The 17545-nt window shown below is 45.1% G+C and overlaps 1 protein-coding gene across 6 annotated transcripts; it reads left to right on the top strand.

Annotated features, from left to right (window-relative positions):
• The first annotated feature begins 996 nt into the window (after window positions 1-996).
• Window positions 997-12121, top strand: LOC109437449 (histone-lysine N-methyltransferase SETMAR-like). 6 transcript variants are annotated; one of them, XM_074325170.2, is made up of 6 exons: window positions 997-1638; window positions 2004-2132; window positions 2437-2469; window positions 2555-2584; window positions 7978-8028; window positions 11067-12121. In XM_074325170.2, the coding sequence occupies exons 1-6, from the start codon at window positions 1012-1014 to the stop codon at window positions 12099-12101; spliced, it is 1905 nt and encodes a 634-aa protein (XP_074181271.2). In that variant the 5' UTR covers window positions 997-1011; the 3' UTR covers window positions 12102-12121. The 6 variants fall into 6 exon arrangements, with proteins under 6 accessions (XP_074181271.2, XP_074181274.2, XP_074181283.2 ...); XM_074325173.2 differs by having other exon boundaries at window positions 2010-2132; XM_074325182.2 differs by lacking the exon at window positions 2555-2584.
• The last annotated feature ends 5424 nt before the right edge of the window (window positions 12122-17545 follow it).

The raw sequence follows: 17545 nt of genomic DNA on the forward strand, positions 1-17545 counted from the left end.
TATGATGTCCCCGTGCCTGTGGCTTCCCCTTCCTTTACTAGCTAATTTGTGTACTTTTGCTCCCCACTAAACACCCACCTCAAGTCCTTAGGCTAGGTGTCCTGTCTGCAGTCTCTCTATCCCAGGACCTATCACAATGCCTGGCAGACGGCGGGGTACCCAGTACCTGCTTGTGCCACAAACTCAGGCACTCCCTGATGTTAATTTTTTTTTTAATGCAGATAGGAGAGAAGAGAGAAAAGGATAGGTTTTAATTTTACCCTGCTGCCCCCAACTGTTCTCCCCAGAAGAAACCTCTGGCATCACTTGCTTGTGTATTCTTCCTGAGATATGCAATAACTGTATAACTTTACATTCAATCTAACTATATATTCATTAGATGTTATGGAGAAAGTAAGGCTGAGAAGAGATGGGGAGTTGCAATTTTAAAAAGAAAGGTCAGGAAGGGCCTCATTGAGAGGGTGACTTTATGCAAAGATCAGAAGGAGGTGAGGAAGAAGGTTGCTCTGGTCTGAGGTGGCTCATTCCAGGCAGAGGGAACAACAGGTAACAAGGCCTTGAAGCAGGGGGTCTCAGGCCTATTTGAGGCTCAGAAAGTGACACAGGGTGAGCAGCAGTGAAAATCACCTAAGGCGGCCACATTGCAGAGGGCTTTATAAACCACTCTAAGGACTTCAGGCTTTCTTGAACGAGAAGGGAAGGCACTACAATTATTGATCAGGAGTTACATAGTCTGACGAGTGGTTTTCAAAATTCACTTCCTCCGTGAAGAGACGTTTTTCTTTTTTGCAGTAGCTCTGGATTCCACTATGTGAAGGCGCTAGTTTATCCAGGCCTCTCAAATGTTCGACATATGGTCTACTTCCAATCTTTTGGATTCAAAGTATTCCAACGTTTCTTCCTCTCCAAGAATTCCAGCTGACAATTTTCCGATTAAACTTTTTTCTATAGTGATCCAACTCAATTCGGTCTTTTACACGTAATTTTCTCCTTCATTAAAGAAACAGGGTAATGTGCAATTTCACTGGTTCCGGTGTTCCCAGCTCAGACCCCCAGTCTAAAGCCCTCTTTCTACTCTCAAATGGTGCCTATGTGAGCAACTGGTTAAAAGGGGCAGGAACTGGGTGGGTATGCTTCCCGCTTCACTTCAGCCAAGGAAACACGCCAGCCAGGGGTCTGTCAGTGAACAACTCCTGGGGACGTTGGGGGCCCGGACTGAGGAACCGACAAGGTGCCCGAGTCGACCCGCCTGCACCCCGGCACCTCAGGGAATGGGTGATCAACAGATATTTACTTAGGAAGAGAGAACCCCCAGGTAACCCAGCAAGGAGCATCGCTGCACACCAGCCGCCAGTCCAGGGACGTCGCAAAGACGCGCGCCTGCGCGGCCTCGCCGGCTTTCCTTCCCACGACCTCCCTTCCAGCGCCTGCGTACCAAGCCCCGCTTCCCGCAGGCCTGCGAAGCCTGGGATGCTGGCTAGCTTTCCTGCCGACGGAGGTGGGAAGATAGGCTCGTACCCGACTCCATTGTCTCTCCCGTCCCAGCCTACCAGACTAACTATAAATGTTCCACCGCAAGTCACCCTAGAACGGAGGGACTTGATCCTTGAGAATTTCAGGAAACTGGCATGCGCCCAGGTACCCAGGAGAGTTGTGTTTGTGTGTGGGGGGGAACCACCCAGCGACTCCGCTTCAAACTACCGTGAGGCAGGGGCTGCCTTTGGGGCCCCGCCCCCCTCGCTTGGGTTTGGGGCCCCGCGAGACAGCGGGCAGGGGTGGGGGCGCCGAGAGCGGGGGCGGGGCGCAGTGGTCGAGTGACAGCCAGATCACCTATACCGGGCGCGGACCGCGGCGGAGTGGGCCCGGCAGCCAATGGAAAGCAGCGGGGGGCGGGGGGGGACCGGCCAGCGGGGAGAGGGAGCCCACGCGGGGGGACACGGGGGGAGGAGGGGACGGGCTCCCGATCCGGTTCCATCCGGTTCTCCCACCGCCCCCGTCGCGAGTCCCAGCAGCTCGGGCGCGGGAGGAGCGGCAGCTGCCAAGCAGCCCAGCTTCGCGAAGGCTCTCGGCGCGCTGCGGTCCGCAGGCTTCCGGCACGCGCCCGCCCCGCTGCCACGAAGCCCAAGAGGAAGGTGAGTGGGGGCCGCCGCCCGCACACGCCCCCTCCGCCGGCCAGGCCTACCGCGGCCCCCCGCGAGGTCCAGGCCTGCCGCGTGCACGGCGGCGCTGGGCCCCCGGGACGTGCGGTGGGCAGGAGGGCGCACAGCAGCCCCGGGCGCAGTGGTCTGGAATGTTCCGCAGCCGGAGGATTTTAACGCCGCGGCGGGAAGCCGCTGACGTCACGCGGCCGGGCTTTGTTCTCGAGCGCTGGCGCGGGGCGCTCGGGCACTTTTGTTTGCGGGCTGCGCCCATTCGCCTGTCTGCTTCCTTCCACAGGTCAGCTCCGCCGAGGGGGCAGCGAAGGAGGAGGTAAGAGCCCTGCTCTTCGGCATTGGGATGGGTTCAGTTTGAACTGTATCATTCATTTTGCTCATTTTCCTTTTCTCTTCTAAAGCCCAAGAGGAGGTTGGTGAGGTTGTCAGCTGTAAGTAAAGCGAGCCCCTTACCCGTTTCTTTTACGTGGGATCATACCCCGTGGAAAAACTCAGTGCTGCTGAAGCAGGGCCCAGCTGGACCCCCTGATTCTGAATGCCTCTGGATGCCCTGCCCCCATCCTGGCTGGCTTTATTCTGTGGCTAGAGATCAGAATGTCTCTGGGATGCCCTGCCCCAATGAGCTCAAGGCCTCTGGGATGCCCTTTCCCGGTTCAGGCTTCTTATCTTAGAAGATCACCTTGTAGATGCTTGCTAATTACAAACGATCACTTAGCATTTTCCCAGGTTACTCCCCCACGGTTCCTAGATCGTTGGCACCACAAAAGCTAAGATGACACAGGGGCATCATGAAAGGAGAACAGACATGCAGCTTCTGGGAGAATGCCCCGATTTTCCCTTAAATACCCCCAGCTGGTCTGAGAATGGAAGGCAGTTTTTGGCAATGTTAACCTGCTGCGTTCTCAAGACCACTGGTGCTCTGATAATAAACGCTTATTCTATGACTCAACTCTTGTGTCCATCTATTGACTGAGAGGTGCAGGTAGCACAAGCCCCAGACTCCTTTGGCCTCCGGTTACAGTTTCTGGCGACCCAGATGGGACAGCTTTGGGGCACCTCCTGTAAGTCTTTTGGCTTGCAGACAGTCTCAGGGGCTACCTGGACTGGTCCCATTCCTTGGTGTAAGACCAACCTCTGAAGCAGCTGCGGAGCGATTTTGCTACCAGAGGGGTACTTGCTCCAGGGCCCGCCCATCACGAATGCCTTTCTGCTCAGTTTGGATAGAATAAGCATTTGCTCTGTTTTCTTGCCTCTAGTAACTGGTTCCAGAAGTGGGGTGGCCCCAGCATGCGCAGCCGGAGGATTTTGCAGTCACCATCTGGGGCTCTTTTCTAAGGGTCATCTGGGGGTCATACTGACCCATTGGCGCCAAGTAGGTGACGCTGCAATATCCAGCAAGGCATAATGCTCCCACCAGTAAGAGGTTCTGTTTGCAAGCTTGCTCTGGTTCTGGAAGCGCACCTGTGGTTGGCAACTTTAGCAGGCCCATCTGCCGCACTGTAAAAGCCACCACGTCTGGGTTCTGCCTTTGGGCATCTGGTGGTCTTAAGGCCACATCTCTTTCTGGTTTAGCCCACTGGCCAACTGTGTGATGGTCGACGCGCCATATGTATATGGAGTAAGACGATGTCGCATCCAAAACTGTCATCTAGCTAGGTCTGTTTTCTGTAACTGGTGTTCAGATCCGAGTCTGATTCTGTTTTTCCTGGTATTTGTCTGGGTTTTGTTTGTCTGATCCAGGGAATATTTAGGTCTGTGTGTCAAGTGTGATTGCTTTTGTTCCCACTCAGTAAAGGATCTAAAGTTTCAGTCCCGACCGGGAGCCCACTGGGCAGAATATTAGGCCATTGGCAAGATTACAGCTATAAGCCGTTGAGCAAAAAGAAATTAGCATTCTATTGCAATACTGCTTTGCCAATGTATATATTAGATTCTGGGAGCACTGGTCACTCAATAGTTCCCTGAATTACTACTTGTATACTATTTTGTAACTGGATTCGTTCTGTTACAGGTCTGGGAAACAGGATGGAATTGCTTATGTAGAAGCCCAGTGGTCAAGGGTGTGTTGGGATAGTCCATGCAAAGGAAAAGATAAATGATTGCTCGAAAAAGAAAGCATAACCCCTGGTGGTCCTGTCTAGCAGCAGCATGAAGGCTGCAAAAACCAAAACAAACAAACAAAAAGTTTGGAATTGGTATGGATTAGACACCAACTCTATATTCAGAATCTTGGCAAAAGTGGAGATCTTACAAGTTTTTTTTTTCTCTCAGTGACTCAAGATCTGGCAAATAACCTGAAGGGTAAACCACAACTAACTACTACTGCCTGAGGCTGAAGTAACTGAAGGAAAAAAGGTGGCATTTTTAAAAACAAGTCACTAGTCAGTCTCTCAATCCAGACCTCCACCCTTTTGTTGCAGCCTATTTGAAATTGTACAGGGCAATTGTAAGATCTTAGGTCCTCTCTGCAATTGGCAATAGTTCTGTTTCTGTGTGTATGATCTCTGATCTCTGGCTTGTCTGTGTTTTACATATGTAATGCAGTGTTTTTGCCTCGGGATGGTATTATCAAATTATGATATTTGATTGGCTTAAAGAAAAAGGTTAAACGGTTATATAAATTAGAAACAAATAATAAAAAACTAACCCAAGTACTTTTTAGGATCATGTGATATAAGAAAATATTTGATACTAAGGCTAGTTTAACTCTTGGCTGAATTAGCTATGTCTTTTAAGGTCATTAATATAAAATATAGTATCTTTTTACCTAGGTTTACAAAAATAAATTCATGTTACAGAATTTGTCAAGAAAATAGCTTGGGTAATAAGTAACTTTGAAATCTCATAGACTTAAGAACTAATAAAATGTTAACTGAAATAAGATTTTAGATGAAACTTTTTAGTAATTATATAGTGTGGATGTCTGGATGTGGTTTCTCAGCATCTGTTGGTAGCTTAAGATTTCAGGTTTACTAAGTTGTGTTAAATGATAAAAATTATTAAATATCTAGGCATTTTGAAATAACAAACCGCTGAGATATTAATTATTGGATGAATCTAAGTTCATCTATTTCTGGCTCCTGGTCACAAGAATGTTGAAAGATAGATTAAAGTCTGTTAATAAATATATCTTATATTTTATTACAAAAGCCTATGCTTTTGAGGTTTGCCAAATATGCCTCTGGGTTTGCCAGTGGAAATACTAATTGTTTGCTTTCAGTTGTCAGTAAAATTAAGGTTGTGAAGGTTATGGATTCCAATTATTATGAAGGAAATATGATGTGTTTTCAAGGAAGGTAGGCGGTGTGGAAGTACATTTTTGAAGAAACTGAAAGAATGTAGTTTGTCCTAAAGATGGTTATTTCTAATTGAGTGAAAAGAGACAAACTAAGTAGAACTGGGAAAGTTATAGAAGGTTTGTAAAGGAAAAATCTTGAAAGAATTTTATGTATGGTAAAGCTAAATGCAATTAATTAAGTAAATTTAAATATCAAAAGTAAGCTGGTGCAAAATTAGTTTTCTCTCTCTGCTAAGTAAGACAAAGTTTGTTACAAGACTATTGGTCTGCTACTGATATGAAAAAGTTTTCTGCCTGAAAATTGAAAATTATGTGTCATCTAAATATTTTTCTGTTTTATATCATCTTTGTTAGGTCTTTAGTTACTCAAGAGAACTAAATCTAAGAACTAAGTTTTGCTAAGAGTTATGTAAACTTCTGTATTTTTAGAACTGCTGGAGTTCATGTGCCCTCCTCGGCATCAGAGAATAGGCCAGTGTAAGGAAGCTTAGCCTAATGGGTATTGTAATGGTTCTGGCCCACAGTTACATCCCTGATAAAAGAGGCTCAGATCCCGGAAAAGGCCAGAAAATTTGCTTAAATATTTTTAACAATCGACACAGGGAAAACGAGGAAAGACAGGAACAGTAAAACTGGAGATGAGGCCAGAGACGGGCCAGATTTTCGGCTGCAGTTAATAGATGGGCGAAGTCCAGGGCCACCTCAGGGTCACCCCACCAGCCCCAGAAGAGGAAACGCCAGATAAAGGAGACTACTTTGGCTATAAAAGCCCAGATCACTGGAATGAGGACTATTCTGATCCTCCAAACTAGAAGGGCACTAGCGGAGGGAGTGCCTCCTGCTCTGAAGTGAGTGGGGATCAACTCCGTCCCCAAAATGGCAGTGATCACTGTTGGGCTCGAAGTTCCCAGAGGCTCCCTAGCGGTTCTCATCACAGGGAAGGAACTGCGGGTGACCCTTGATGTGGCAGGTAAGCCTGTTGATTTCCTGATTCATATGGAAGCCATTTATTCTTTCCTGACCACTCGCTCTGGACCTATTTGTTTCCTTTAAAACCTACTCGGTTGTAAAGAGAAAAAGCCCCTGGATTTGGGCTCATTTTAGTCAGCCTGTTCCTTACGTTGGACCTGTACCTTAGGGGAAATGTAAAATGGGCAAATCAGACTTAAGAAGGACCCTGGAAAGGTTTTGTCAGGAGATCTCTAAGCCCTGGCTCTAACTGCTGCTCATTTATATTCTGACCTCAAATTCTATTATTTCCTATGTTGTTAACTTGAGAAAGGTTCAGCAGGCACATATATATACATATATATATATATCCGAAACCACCCCCAGGCCTCTACATATTGTAACCCCGGAAAGTCAGGGAACCAAGTACTGTTGGAAGCCCAGAGGGGGAGGGGTCTCAATCAATTAGCTCCTAAATGGAAGGGACCCTTTGCAGATTTCCTGAGCACCCCACCTGTTGTCGGGCTTCAGAGAGTTGGTGGCTGGGTCCACTTCCCTCAAATGAAACTGATTTCATTTAAGTCTCCACAGGACGCCCCCAGAAGGAAGGCTGTCACTCCTGTTCCTGTGAGCCAATTGAAGACCTGCAGCTCCTCTTCATGCAGAACTGCTGGAGCTGCCCATTATTGCCTCTCTACTTGTGCCCACCTGGGATTGAATGCCTTTTGGCTCTCCTTTTCCCCGGCCTTCTCTAGGGAGAATAAGAAAACTAATATCTTTGTAAAAATTTTATGACACAATAGCTAGGTTCAGTAGCCTCTCTGACTGCGGACATGCCATAAACAGCCCCCCTCCCCGCTATGATAGATTCACAAGAAACTCTAGTGCCCATAGGCAGGGACAGTGCCCATGCTCCGCAGGAGCAGCCAAGAACAGTCATCGTTCCCTACACTTGCGACCGTACTAATTTTATAGACAAAAGGAATACAGCACGGGAGAATTGAAGCAGGGCCCAGCTGGGCCCCCTGACTCAGAATGCCTCTGGATGCCCTGCCCCCATCCTGGCTGGCTTTATTCTGTGGCTAGAGCTCAGAATGCCTCTGGGATGCCCTGTCCCAACCCAAGTGGGCTTCACACCCTTGTGGCTGAGCTCAATGCCTCTGGGATGCCCTGTCCCGGTTCAGGATTCTTATCTTAGAAGATCACCTTGTAGCTACTTGTTAATTACAAACAAGTGCTTAGCATTTCCCAGGTTACTCCCCCATGGTTCCTGGACCGCTGGCGCCACAAGAGCTAAGATGGGGTGGGGTGGGGGGTAGAGTGCATCATGAAAGGAGAACAGACATGCAGCCTCTGGGAGAGTGCCCTGATTTTCCCTTAAATACCCCCAGCTGGTCTGAGAATGTTCTAGCAGTTTTTGGAGATGTTTACCCGCTGCATTCTCAGACCACTGGTGCTCTGATAATAAACGCTTATTCTATGACTCAACTCTTGTGTTGATCTATTGGCTGAGCGGCACAGGCAGCACGAGCCCCCCGGACTTGTTTGATTTCTGGTTACACTACCTTTGCCTTTCAGAAACCTGCTCCTGCAAAACTGGAAACGAAGCCCAAAAAGGCGTCAGGAAAGGTGGGTTTCAAACTTACAATAAGAGTCTGTGGTGTCTTCGAAATGCAGCAGTGCTACGCAACGTGTGACTTTCCTTAATAAAGCCATTGCTGACCCCTAAGGTCTTGTGATACTGTTAATGACTAAGATCTTGACTTTGAATCTGTCACAATAATTAAGAGATGTCAGTCTCCTGGAGTCGAACTTTTATCGTATTTATCTACTTAAACTTTGTATTTCAATAAGTAGACTTTTTTTCTTCTGATCTGGGTAAAATATAACAGATATAGTTATCCTGGCTTATGGGAATATGTGTCACATTAATGCTGCTGCAGAATTTAGGACACTTAAGATGGCTAGAAATACTAAATATCGGCTTACAAAGGAAACTCATTCTTTGTGTTGTGTATGTTTGGGGTCAGTGGTTGTCTGGTTGTCCATTGGTTGCATGCTTGTACTTTTTTTTTTTTTAATTTTTATTGGGGAATATTGTGTTTCTCCAGTGCCCATCAGCTCCAAGTCATTGTCCTTCAATCTTAGTTGCAGGGGTCACAGCCCACCATGTGGGAATTGACCTGGCAACCTTGTTGTTAAGAGCTCGCACTTTAACCAACTGAGCCATCCGGCCGCCCCTCTGAAAGCTCAGCGGCAGCTCCTTGTCTTCAATCTAGTTGTGGAGGGCACAGGTCACTGACCCATGTGGGAATCGAACCGGCAACCCTGTTCAGAGCTCGCGCTATAACGAACTGAGCCATCTGGCCACCCTCATGCTTGTAATTTTGACAATAACGGCAAAGCTAGGACTGAGGCCAGAAGAAAAGGAATGTGTTAAGTTTTTGCATGTAAAGTTCACAGGCCAAATTAGAGCGGATCACGTGTGTGAGTAGATCAAAAGTAGCGTTCTCCAAGAACATAACTATTCTAAAAGTATTTCATTTGCGTTTATGTGTTAAGGAGTTCACTAAATCATTTTTTCCTAACAGAGTAAGTTAATCATAAATAACGTGATGCTTGTTGCTCTGGAATAGATTGGTGGTTGCGTTGTTCACATTGCAGCTCCTGGAATAAAGTTCTTGGGGACATGTACTTTTGGAAACAAGTTGGACGAGTCGAATATGTGTAAATCATTTGTTATTGTGAATTTGGATATAGTATTGAAACCTCCCCTGGCAAAGCTCACCATGTTCTTGAGGGGAATTCATGGTGTGATTAATTTCTGTTCACTCAAAACTTAAGTGAGAGCTTGCTATTTGAAATCTCCAAAAAAATTCTGAACTACCATCACCCCTTTCCTAAAAGCATAGGTGGAAGCTTAGCACCGCATAACCAAAGGGTTTTGTTTCATCTCTTTATTTAAACATTGTACAGAGCTGAGTGTAAAATTTTAATTTATCTTCAATAGTAGTTCTGGTTTGTGATCTTTTTAAAGGATGTTGGAGGAAGGTATAAGCATAATACATCAGCTTAGAATTTCTCACAGCAGAAAATAATGCAGTAATTCTCTACACAAAGTTAGACTATCCCAGAAACTTTCGAAGGCTTAAAAATAATAGTAGATCTGTTGCAAAATGTTGGCTGGAACAGTGTACTATTGTTATCCATCTTTTTTTCTTTGCTTTTTAAAAATAAACCAATTGGCTGAAATACTATGCCTATTTCCCTGTTAAATTGTTCTTCCTTTCCTTATTGATTTCTGTCTATATTTTGATCTGCCCTAAAATTTTGTTAATTTTACCTCCAGTTTGGGACATCAAATGTAATCAACATTTTTCTTCCTCTCTGAAAGGCTAACAGCGTAAGTCTTCATGTTAGTGTTCCTTGAGGAGCAAGCCTGTCAGTTCAGTTTTCCCAAAGGAAAGGGGTCAGGGGTGGCTTTTTGTCCCCCTTTAGTTTATGTAATACACCTTTGTCTTCGTAATTGATCCATTTAAAACCTTAAACGGAAGGTAATGCTTTTGATGTATAGGTTACCGTACTGCAGGATAGACATGCTGTTTTCAAAACATGTGTTCCAGTGTGTGCTTCTGACTTGTACAGTTTCCTTAGAAGTGAATCTTTTTAAGGTTGAAACATACATTAGGAAACCATATTGATTTGTTTTGTTTCTGGGATGGCCGGTTAGCTCAGTTGGTTAGAGTGCAGTGCTGGTAGCACCAAGGCTGCCAGTTCAGTCACCACATGGGCTGCTGAGAGCTGTGCCCTCCTTAGGAAAAAAAAAAATTGTTATTTTGTTTCATCTAGCTTTCTAGCTAATAATAGTTAAAAGTATTATTTTAGTCCAGGCTATTGCATATTCTATTTTCACTTTTAAGGCTTTACATCTTTAAGTTACTGTGGTAGTGATTGTGAAATTAATAAAAAATTTGATTGCAAAAGGATAGTCTTTAAGTATAGAAGCAATTGTGACATTTCCTGGTGGCAATGTGCGTGGCAGTGTTATCCTAAATATGTTTGTTTATATAAGTTTTTGTTCTAAAGCTATTAAATTAGTAGTCATCATGCTGCCTTTATGTATGGCGTGCCACCATTGGTACACACTGTCTCGCACTGATGTTTCCCCCTTAGCATTGACGTCTGAGGGCTACCTGCGTGTCTCTGTGGCCATGTAACTCAAGTATTGGTCACTACTGGTAGGGGTCTTTTATGCAATTTACTGGCGACCTAACTTAATTTAATTTAGGTGTTTCTACTTTCTTTACATGAAATAAATATTTCTTCCCCACTGATGGATGGTATCCAAAAATATTGTTTTATGTTGTTTTAAAATGCCTCAACTTTTGAACCTATTTTGTCATCATACTAATTAATACATGTGTTTTCAGATTCCTCAAACACCTAAATGAAAATGATAAACTCAAAATTGATCCTTTTGGCTACTCATTATATTAGTTTGGTGCAAAAGTAATTGCGGTTTTTGCATTGTTGAAATTTGCCGTTTGATATTGGAATACATTCTTAAATAAATGTGGTTGTGTTATACATTATTTTAATGAGAATTTCTCACTTTATTTTTTTTGCTAATGACTTATTGCTTGCTTTTTATTTTATGTTTATTTTAGACTATGGAAATGATGTTAAACAAAAAGCAAATTCGTGCGATTTTCTTATTCGAGTTCAAAATGGGTCGTAAAGCAGCAGAAACAACTCGCAACATAAACAACGCATTTGGCCCAGGAACTGCTAACGAACGTACAGTGCAGTGGTGGTTCAAGAAGTTTTGCAAAGGAGACGAGAGCCTTGAAGATGAGGAGCATAGTGGCCGGCGATCGGAAGTTGACAACGACCAACTGAGAGCCATCATCGAAGCTGATCCTCTTACCACTACACGGGAAGTTGCCGAAGAACTGAACGTCGACCATTCTACGGTTGTTCGGCATTTGAAGCAAATTGGAAAGGTGAAAAAGCTCGATAAGTGTGTGCCTCATGAGCTGACCGAAAATCAAAAAAATTGTCGTTTTGAAGTGTCATCTTCTCTTATTCTACGCAACAACAATGAACCATTTCTGGATCGGATTGTGACATGCAATGAAAAGTGGATTTTGTACGACAACCGACGTCGACCAGCTCAGTGGTTGGACCGCGAAGAAGCTCCAAAGCACTTCCCAAAGCTAAACTTGCACCAAATCAAAATCATGGTCACTGTTTGGTGGTCTGCTGCCGGTCTGATCCACTACAGCTTTCTGAGTCCCGGCGAAACCATTACATCTGAGAAGTATGCTCAGCAAATCGATGAGATGCACCGAAAACTGCAACACCTGCAGCCGGCACTGGTCAACAGAAAGGGCCCAATTCTTCTCCATGACAACGCCCGACTGCACATCACACTACCAACGCTTCAAAAGTTGAACGAATTGGGCTACGAAGTTTTGCCTCATCCGCCATATTCACCTGACCTCTCGCCAACCGACTACCACTTTTTCAAGCATCTAGACAACTTTTTGGAGGGAAAGCGCTTCCACAACCAGCAGGATGCACAAAATGCTTTCCAAGAGTTTGTCGAATCCCGAAGCATGGAGTTTTATGCTACGGGAATAAACAAACTTATTTCTCGTTGGCAAAAATGTGTTGATTGTAATGGTTCCTATTTTGATTAATAAAGATGTCTTTGAGCCTAGTTATAATGATTTAAATTCACAGTCTGAATTGTCTTTAGAAAATGAAAACTGTTTCCATGCCCAGAGCTGTCATTCAGGCACAAGGAACACATATTTTCTTCCCTCCCTGAAGAATTCAGTCCTAAATTAGGTGGGCAGAGCAGGGTAGGGGTGCAGGGAGCCAGTGACGAGGGAGTGGCCCCGCATGGGGACTCAGAGCCCAAGTACAGTGAGGAGGGCATTCCCGCAGAGGGAAACCCTGGTGGTAAGAGGTGGCGTCAGAGCCAAGCACAGTGCTGTGGAGGTCTAAAGAAAGGGCAGCCTGGCATGGAGTCAGAGCCGGAGCAGGGTGAGGGGCGTGACCGAGATAAGAGGAAGTCATCCTGCCAAACACATACCGTAGCCCAATGTGGGCTGGAGAGGGGGCAGCACAGGAGACGGGAGCGCAGTTACAAATGATTGATCAAATAAAGTAAACATACTGGGGAAGCTGGGAGCCACTTTTCTCACTGTCAGTCCTGGGGCGCCTGCACAGTGCACCCCTGACCAGGACGCTCTCTGGACCCTCTGCAGCACCAGGCCTCAGACGCCTGCGCAGTACTCCTCCCTGCACCCCAAACAGAGAGGGCTCTCCCCGATGGGAGTCTTTGACCCCTCCTCTGGCTAAAGAAAGTCCCGGATTGCCTACTAAGTGAACATGGCTCGCTTATCTGTGTGTTCTGTGACCAGCTTGAAAAGAAAAAACTCTCAGGAAAATTCCAAGTCAACACCAGGGACTGGGGTGTCCTTATCCAGGCACCACCCCCCACTCCAGTGGGGTGAGATCCCCTCCCAGGACCTTGCGAGGCTTTGCTGGGCTGAGGACTCCACACGCGTCAGAGTCTTCCTCCAGGGCCTCAGGCCAGGGGACCAGTGGCCCCACTAGAGGGTGGTGCGCGCCTCTCTTAGTAGGTCTAGCCTGCAGCAGCAGCCTCGTGTGACAGTGGACTAGCTGCAGAGCATGGGTTTGGTGCGGGCTTGGGGAAGGAGCCAGAGATGATCACAGGTCTCGTTTACAGCTGCTGCAAATCCCAAACACACACTCCAACTTCCCCTCTGCTGATGAGAAATTAGCACAATTCATAGAGGAATATAAAAGTAATAGCCCCTTTGTGCAATTGAGGTTAGCTGTGTGTGGCTCCAACATGAGGTGAGATGGGATGCGGTACACAGGAAGGATGGAGGTGATACCGCAAGAAAGATGGACAGGAAACCGACAAATGGGAGAAAACAACTGCAATCATATAGCCAACAAAGAATTAGTATCCAGAATATAAAAACTCCCAACTCAAGAACAAAAACCAAACAGCCCCTCACTCCTGCTGTGGGCATACAGAGGGCGCCCTTCCCCTGGAGACAGCTCCTTATGCCCAATTTAAAAAGGGGCAAAGGTCTTGAATAGACGTTTCTCTAAAAAAGAGACACAGATGGCCAATAAGCACACGAAATGATGTTCAACATCATCAATCAATAGGAAAAATGAAAATCAAAGCCACAATGATATACTACTTTGCATCTATTAGGAGGGCTAGCGTCAAAACAACCTACAATAAGTGTCGGAGAATGTGGAGAAATTGCAACTCTTGTGCACTGCTGGTGAGAATGTAAAATGGTGCAGCTGCTGTGGAAAATAGTATGGCAGTTTCTCAAAACAATTAAATGTAGAATTAGTATGTGATCCACCAATTCCATTTCTGGGTATTTTCCCAAAGGAACTGAAAACACACTGGCAGGGATATTTGCACACCTATGGCCTAGCAGCATTATTCACAGTTGTCAAAAGGTGGAAACAACCCAAATGTCCGTCAAAAGTTGAACAGATAAACAAAACGTGGTCTATCCATACAATGGAATAACATTTAGCCTTAAAAAGGAAGACAATGCTCTGCCGGCTTTCTTTCTCTTCTGGGCCAATCCAAGTGGCAAGTACTCCCAGCTTTTTCCAGAGAAATTTATCAACAGTAAACTTTTTGTAAAAAAAAAAAAAAAGGAAATCTTAACACATGCTACTAGAGGGATGAACCCTAAAGACATTATGCTGAGTGAAATAAGCCAGACATATACGGACAAATACTATATGATTTCACTTATTTGAGGTACTTAGAATAGTCACATTCATATAAACAAAAAGTAGAATGGTGGTTGCTGGGAAGAGGGAGAATGGGGAGTTAGTGTGTAATGGGTACCGTTTCAGTTTAGGAAGATGGAAAACGTGATGGATGGTGGTGAAGGCTGCACAACGATGTGAATGAACTTAATGCCCCTGAACTGTACACCTAATAATGGTTAAAATGGTAAACTTTCGTTACCTATAGTTTATCACAATTTTTTACAAAGAAGAAAGATGGGCAGGGGCCAGCTCTTCAAGGCTCTCTTATGCAATGCTACGGACTTGGGACATCATCTTAAAGACTAGATGGCATCAGGAAAGATCTGAAGGGGGGTGGGGTTAAGAGAGAAGTCCCTATGCGGGCAGAAAGGCCCTAAAACAGAGCTTTACACAAAACAGGCACTCAACGAATACCGACAGAATAAAACTAAAGAAGTAGAAATCCTGCTGAGTCCTAAATACCCCCCACCAGTAGCAATTTGTATCAGGAGAAAAAGCAGGGAGAACGGAGTTTCCCAGAATAATACTACAACACGTGCACCCAATTTTTCAGTCTGACTCTGCCTCGCACTCCCGCTGTGGGCCAACAGAGGGCGCCCTTCCCCAGGCAACAGCTCCCTATGTTTCTCACACACACATCCCCCCATCAAATTTGCCATCCAAGCCCCCTATTCATGCTGCAGTAGGCAGAGCAGAACTAGGAGAATCACAAATCGAGGATCAAATCTCCAGCCTGATGGTCACTAGCTGGATGAATTTCTGAGCTGCACTAGTAGGAAGGCGGGGCCATCTTTTCCATCAGGTTCTCGGTCTTCCGGGCTTCCATAGTTGTGTCCACCCCACCACTCCTGCCCGTGGCACCAGTTTTCCAAATCGGTGGTTTGGCTCCTACCGTCTCTCTACTTTTGTTGTGTCTGCAAATCACTTGTGTTGTTATTTAATTAAGTCTTTAAATTGAGTCACTTTTATTACTACATAAATACTAATAAATCTGAACAATTTACAAAACTAAACACCTGAAAAATAAGTATTAATTAAAAGGCACTGTTTATAATAAAATAGTTAACCTACATTTAGGTTGGTGACGTAAGAAACGTCCAAACCTGTAGAGAATTTTAATGAGTTTGAGCCAAACTTACAATTGCTGGGAAGCAAAATCTCAACAAATTGAGAAAATGCTCTGGAGAAGGGCACTTTTGCAGCTTATTTTATACATTAGAATTCAAGAAGGAGACGTAAGGAGGGTTACATGAAATCCTCTGATGGTAGATTAAGAGAGTGGAAGAAAACAAAGAGGGGGAATCTCTGGGATATGATAAAAAGTAAAAAGGAGAGACAGATTTCTTTTACTTTGGTGGGTACAGGATAGTTAACATTTACAGCATATAGGGATGGTATTCGGGGGACAAGATAACAATGAGGGGTGCTGTGGTCTCATGCTCTGGTGTGGTGGGTTGTGCCCTGAGGGATCCTGAAAAAGGGGATTACTCTGACATTCCAAGGGTATGTTATCTTAGATGGATGCAAAAAGACAACAGACAGGCTTGCTTAAGGTAAAGATTAACCTTTGTCAAGGAAGCTACAGGCTAGGACGTGAGTACCTGACATGACCTGCTTTCAGTTAGGAATTTTTGTGTTGAAACCATCCTGTGTGCTTGATTTCAGCTCTGAGTTTGTAGGGCCCTCCATGCTGGCCTCCCCTGAGCTTGTCAGGTTTAGTATGTGGCCCATTTTTTGTCCACAAGATGAAGATGAGGTTTTACAGCAAAATAATCCCAATTCATATATATGTATAGCAAATAAAGCAAAAGACGTCTAGCTGCGTCTTCTGCCATGGTTGGAGTCTGAGAACTAATACCTAATTAAAATGAATCAAGGAGCTGTGGTGCTACAAATGTCTGTTTCAAGAAAACGTGAAGCGAAGCTATTTAATAGATTTTAGGGTTTCCAGGAGGGAATTCCTGCCCGTTCTCAGGAATTTTTTTTGCTTTCCTGTTCCTGAATCGTGAGAAAAGTTGGGAAATCGGGAAAATCAGCTCCTTGAACCCAGGTGGTTGGTAGTATCAGCCGTCACTTTGTGGAAACGATTCAATGTGGAGAACAGAAAACAGTTTATATCTCAGGATTCGGGAACGGGAAAGCGCAAAAAAATTCCTATGAATGGGCAGGAATTCCCACCTGGAAACCCCAATAGCAGTAAAGTGAATTCTTTCCATGGAAAGGCATCTTGGTGGGTAGGTGATGCTGAACTGACCAAAACAAAAGACAGGCTGGGGGCCTGCCTCTCCTCCAGAGTCTTCCCCTTCAGCTGGACCATCCAAAGCTGCAGCCAGACTACTGGCTCCTCTACTCACGAGATTTAGAAGAATTTAAAGGGAAAAACAGCCTAGTGAAAAGTGATAGCAGCTCCTCCTCTGCCTCTGCATTTCAGGCTGAAGAGGAGAGTATCAGCTCTTCCCACCCTTCCACACCCCACCCCACTATTAGATACCCCTATGAGGACAATCACCAACTCCTGATGAGGCGAGAATTTGACAAAAGACACCAGAGAATGTCCTTGATTGTGCAGCAGTGGTGGGAGAGGACTGGCCTTCAGAGGTAACCCAATTTGGATAACTCAGCTCTCTCCTATTGCTTCATTTGGGCAGCTCTCAAAAAGAGCACTAACAATTGAAGGCTGCATTTTTCTACTAACACGTGGAAAGAAAATATGAAAGCCAAGACATCTCAATATAAATCAGTCTAGATCTAGTAACCAGAGATGTGCTCAGACTGAGTGACAGGGACAGTTACTGAGGGCGGCCAACACCAAGTGGATTCCTCTCTACAGGCACACCCAGGTGGCAGCACTGAAATGCAAGGTGAGACAAAATGACATCAACTAGTCCCAAAACTGTGAAAACAGAGGGGACAAAGAGAAGAGACGATTTACTGGGGACTGAATTTACTTATTCTTAGCTTTGCCCACTTGGTCTTACTAAATGAAAATGATGATGTTGATGATGATGGTGGTGGTTGTGGTGGTGGTATCATACAGGGTTGAATCAAAGTGCAGACTGATCATCCTTCCACTGGAAACTAGGGGTGCATCAATATTCAGAGTGAATTAGGTAAAATCTGCAGTGTTCGTTTTGGTCACTGGCACAAATTTAGCTCAGGCAGTGACCTTGAATGCACAAATTTTATAACCATTGCATTGCTCATTAGCTGTCAGTCCTGGACTTCTATATATTGGCAGCCTGGTTTTGGATCCAGGATGGCTAACAATGAATGAAGTGTGAGCATCTCTTGGAGA

Source organism: Rhinolophus sinicus, chromosome 17 (genome assembly GCF_057876585.1).
Source record: "Rhinolophus sinicus isolate RSI-liver-muscle chromosome 17, RSI-T2T, whole genome shotgun sequence".
Taxonomy (NCBI): Eukaryota; Metazoa; Chordata; class Mammalia; order Chiroptera; family Rhinolophidae; genus Rhinolophus; species Rhinolophus sinicus.

Coding starts and splice junctions, on each gene's coding strand:
- LOC109437449 (XM_074325170.2), top strand. CDS start 1,012: ATGTGCAATTTCACTGGTTCCGGTGTTCCCAGCTCAGACCCCCAGTCT. Junction 1,639..2,003: donor GGAAACTGGCATGCGCCCAG/GTACCCAGGAGA, acceptor CCCCGTCGCGAG/TCCCAGCAGCTCGGGCGCGG. Junction 2,470..2,554: donor AGGGGGCAGCGAAGGAGGAG/GTAAGAGCCCTG, acceptor TCTCTTCTAAAG/CCCAAGAGGAGGTTGGTGAG.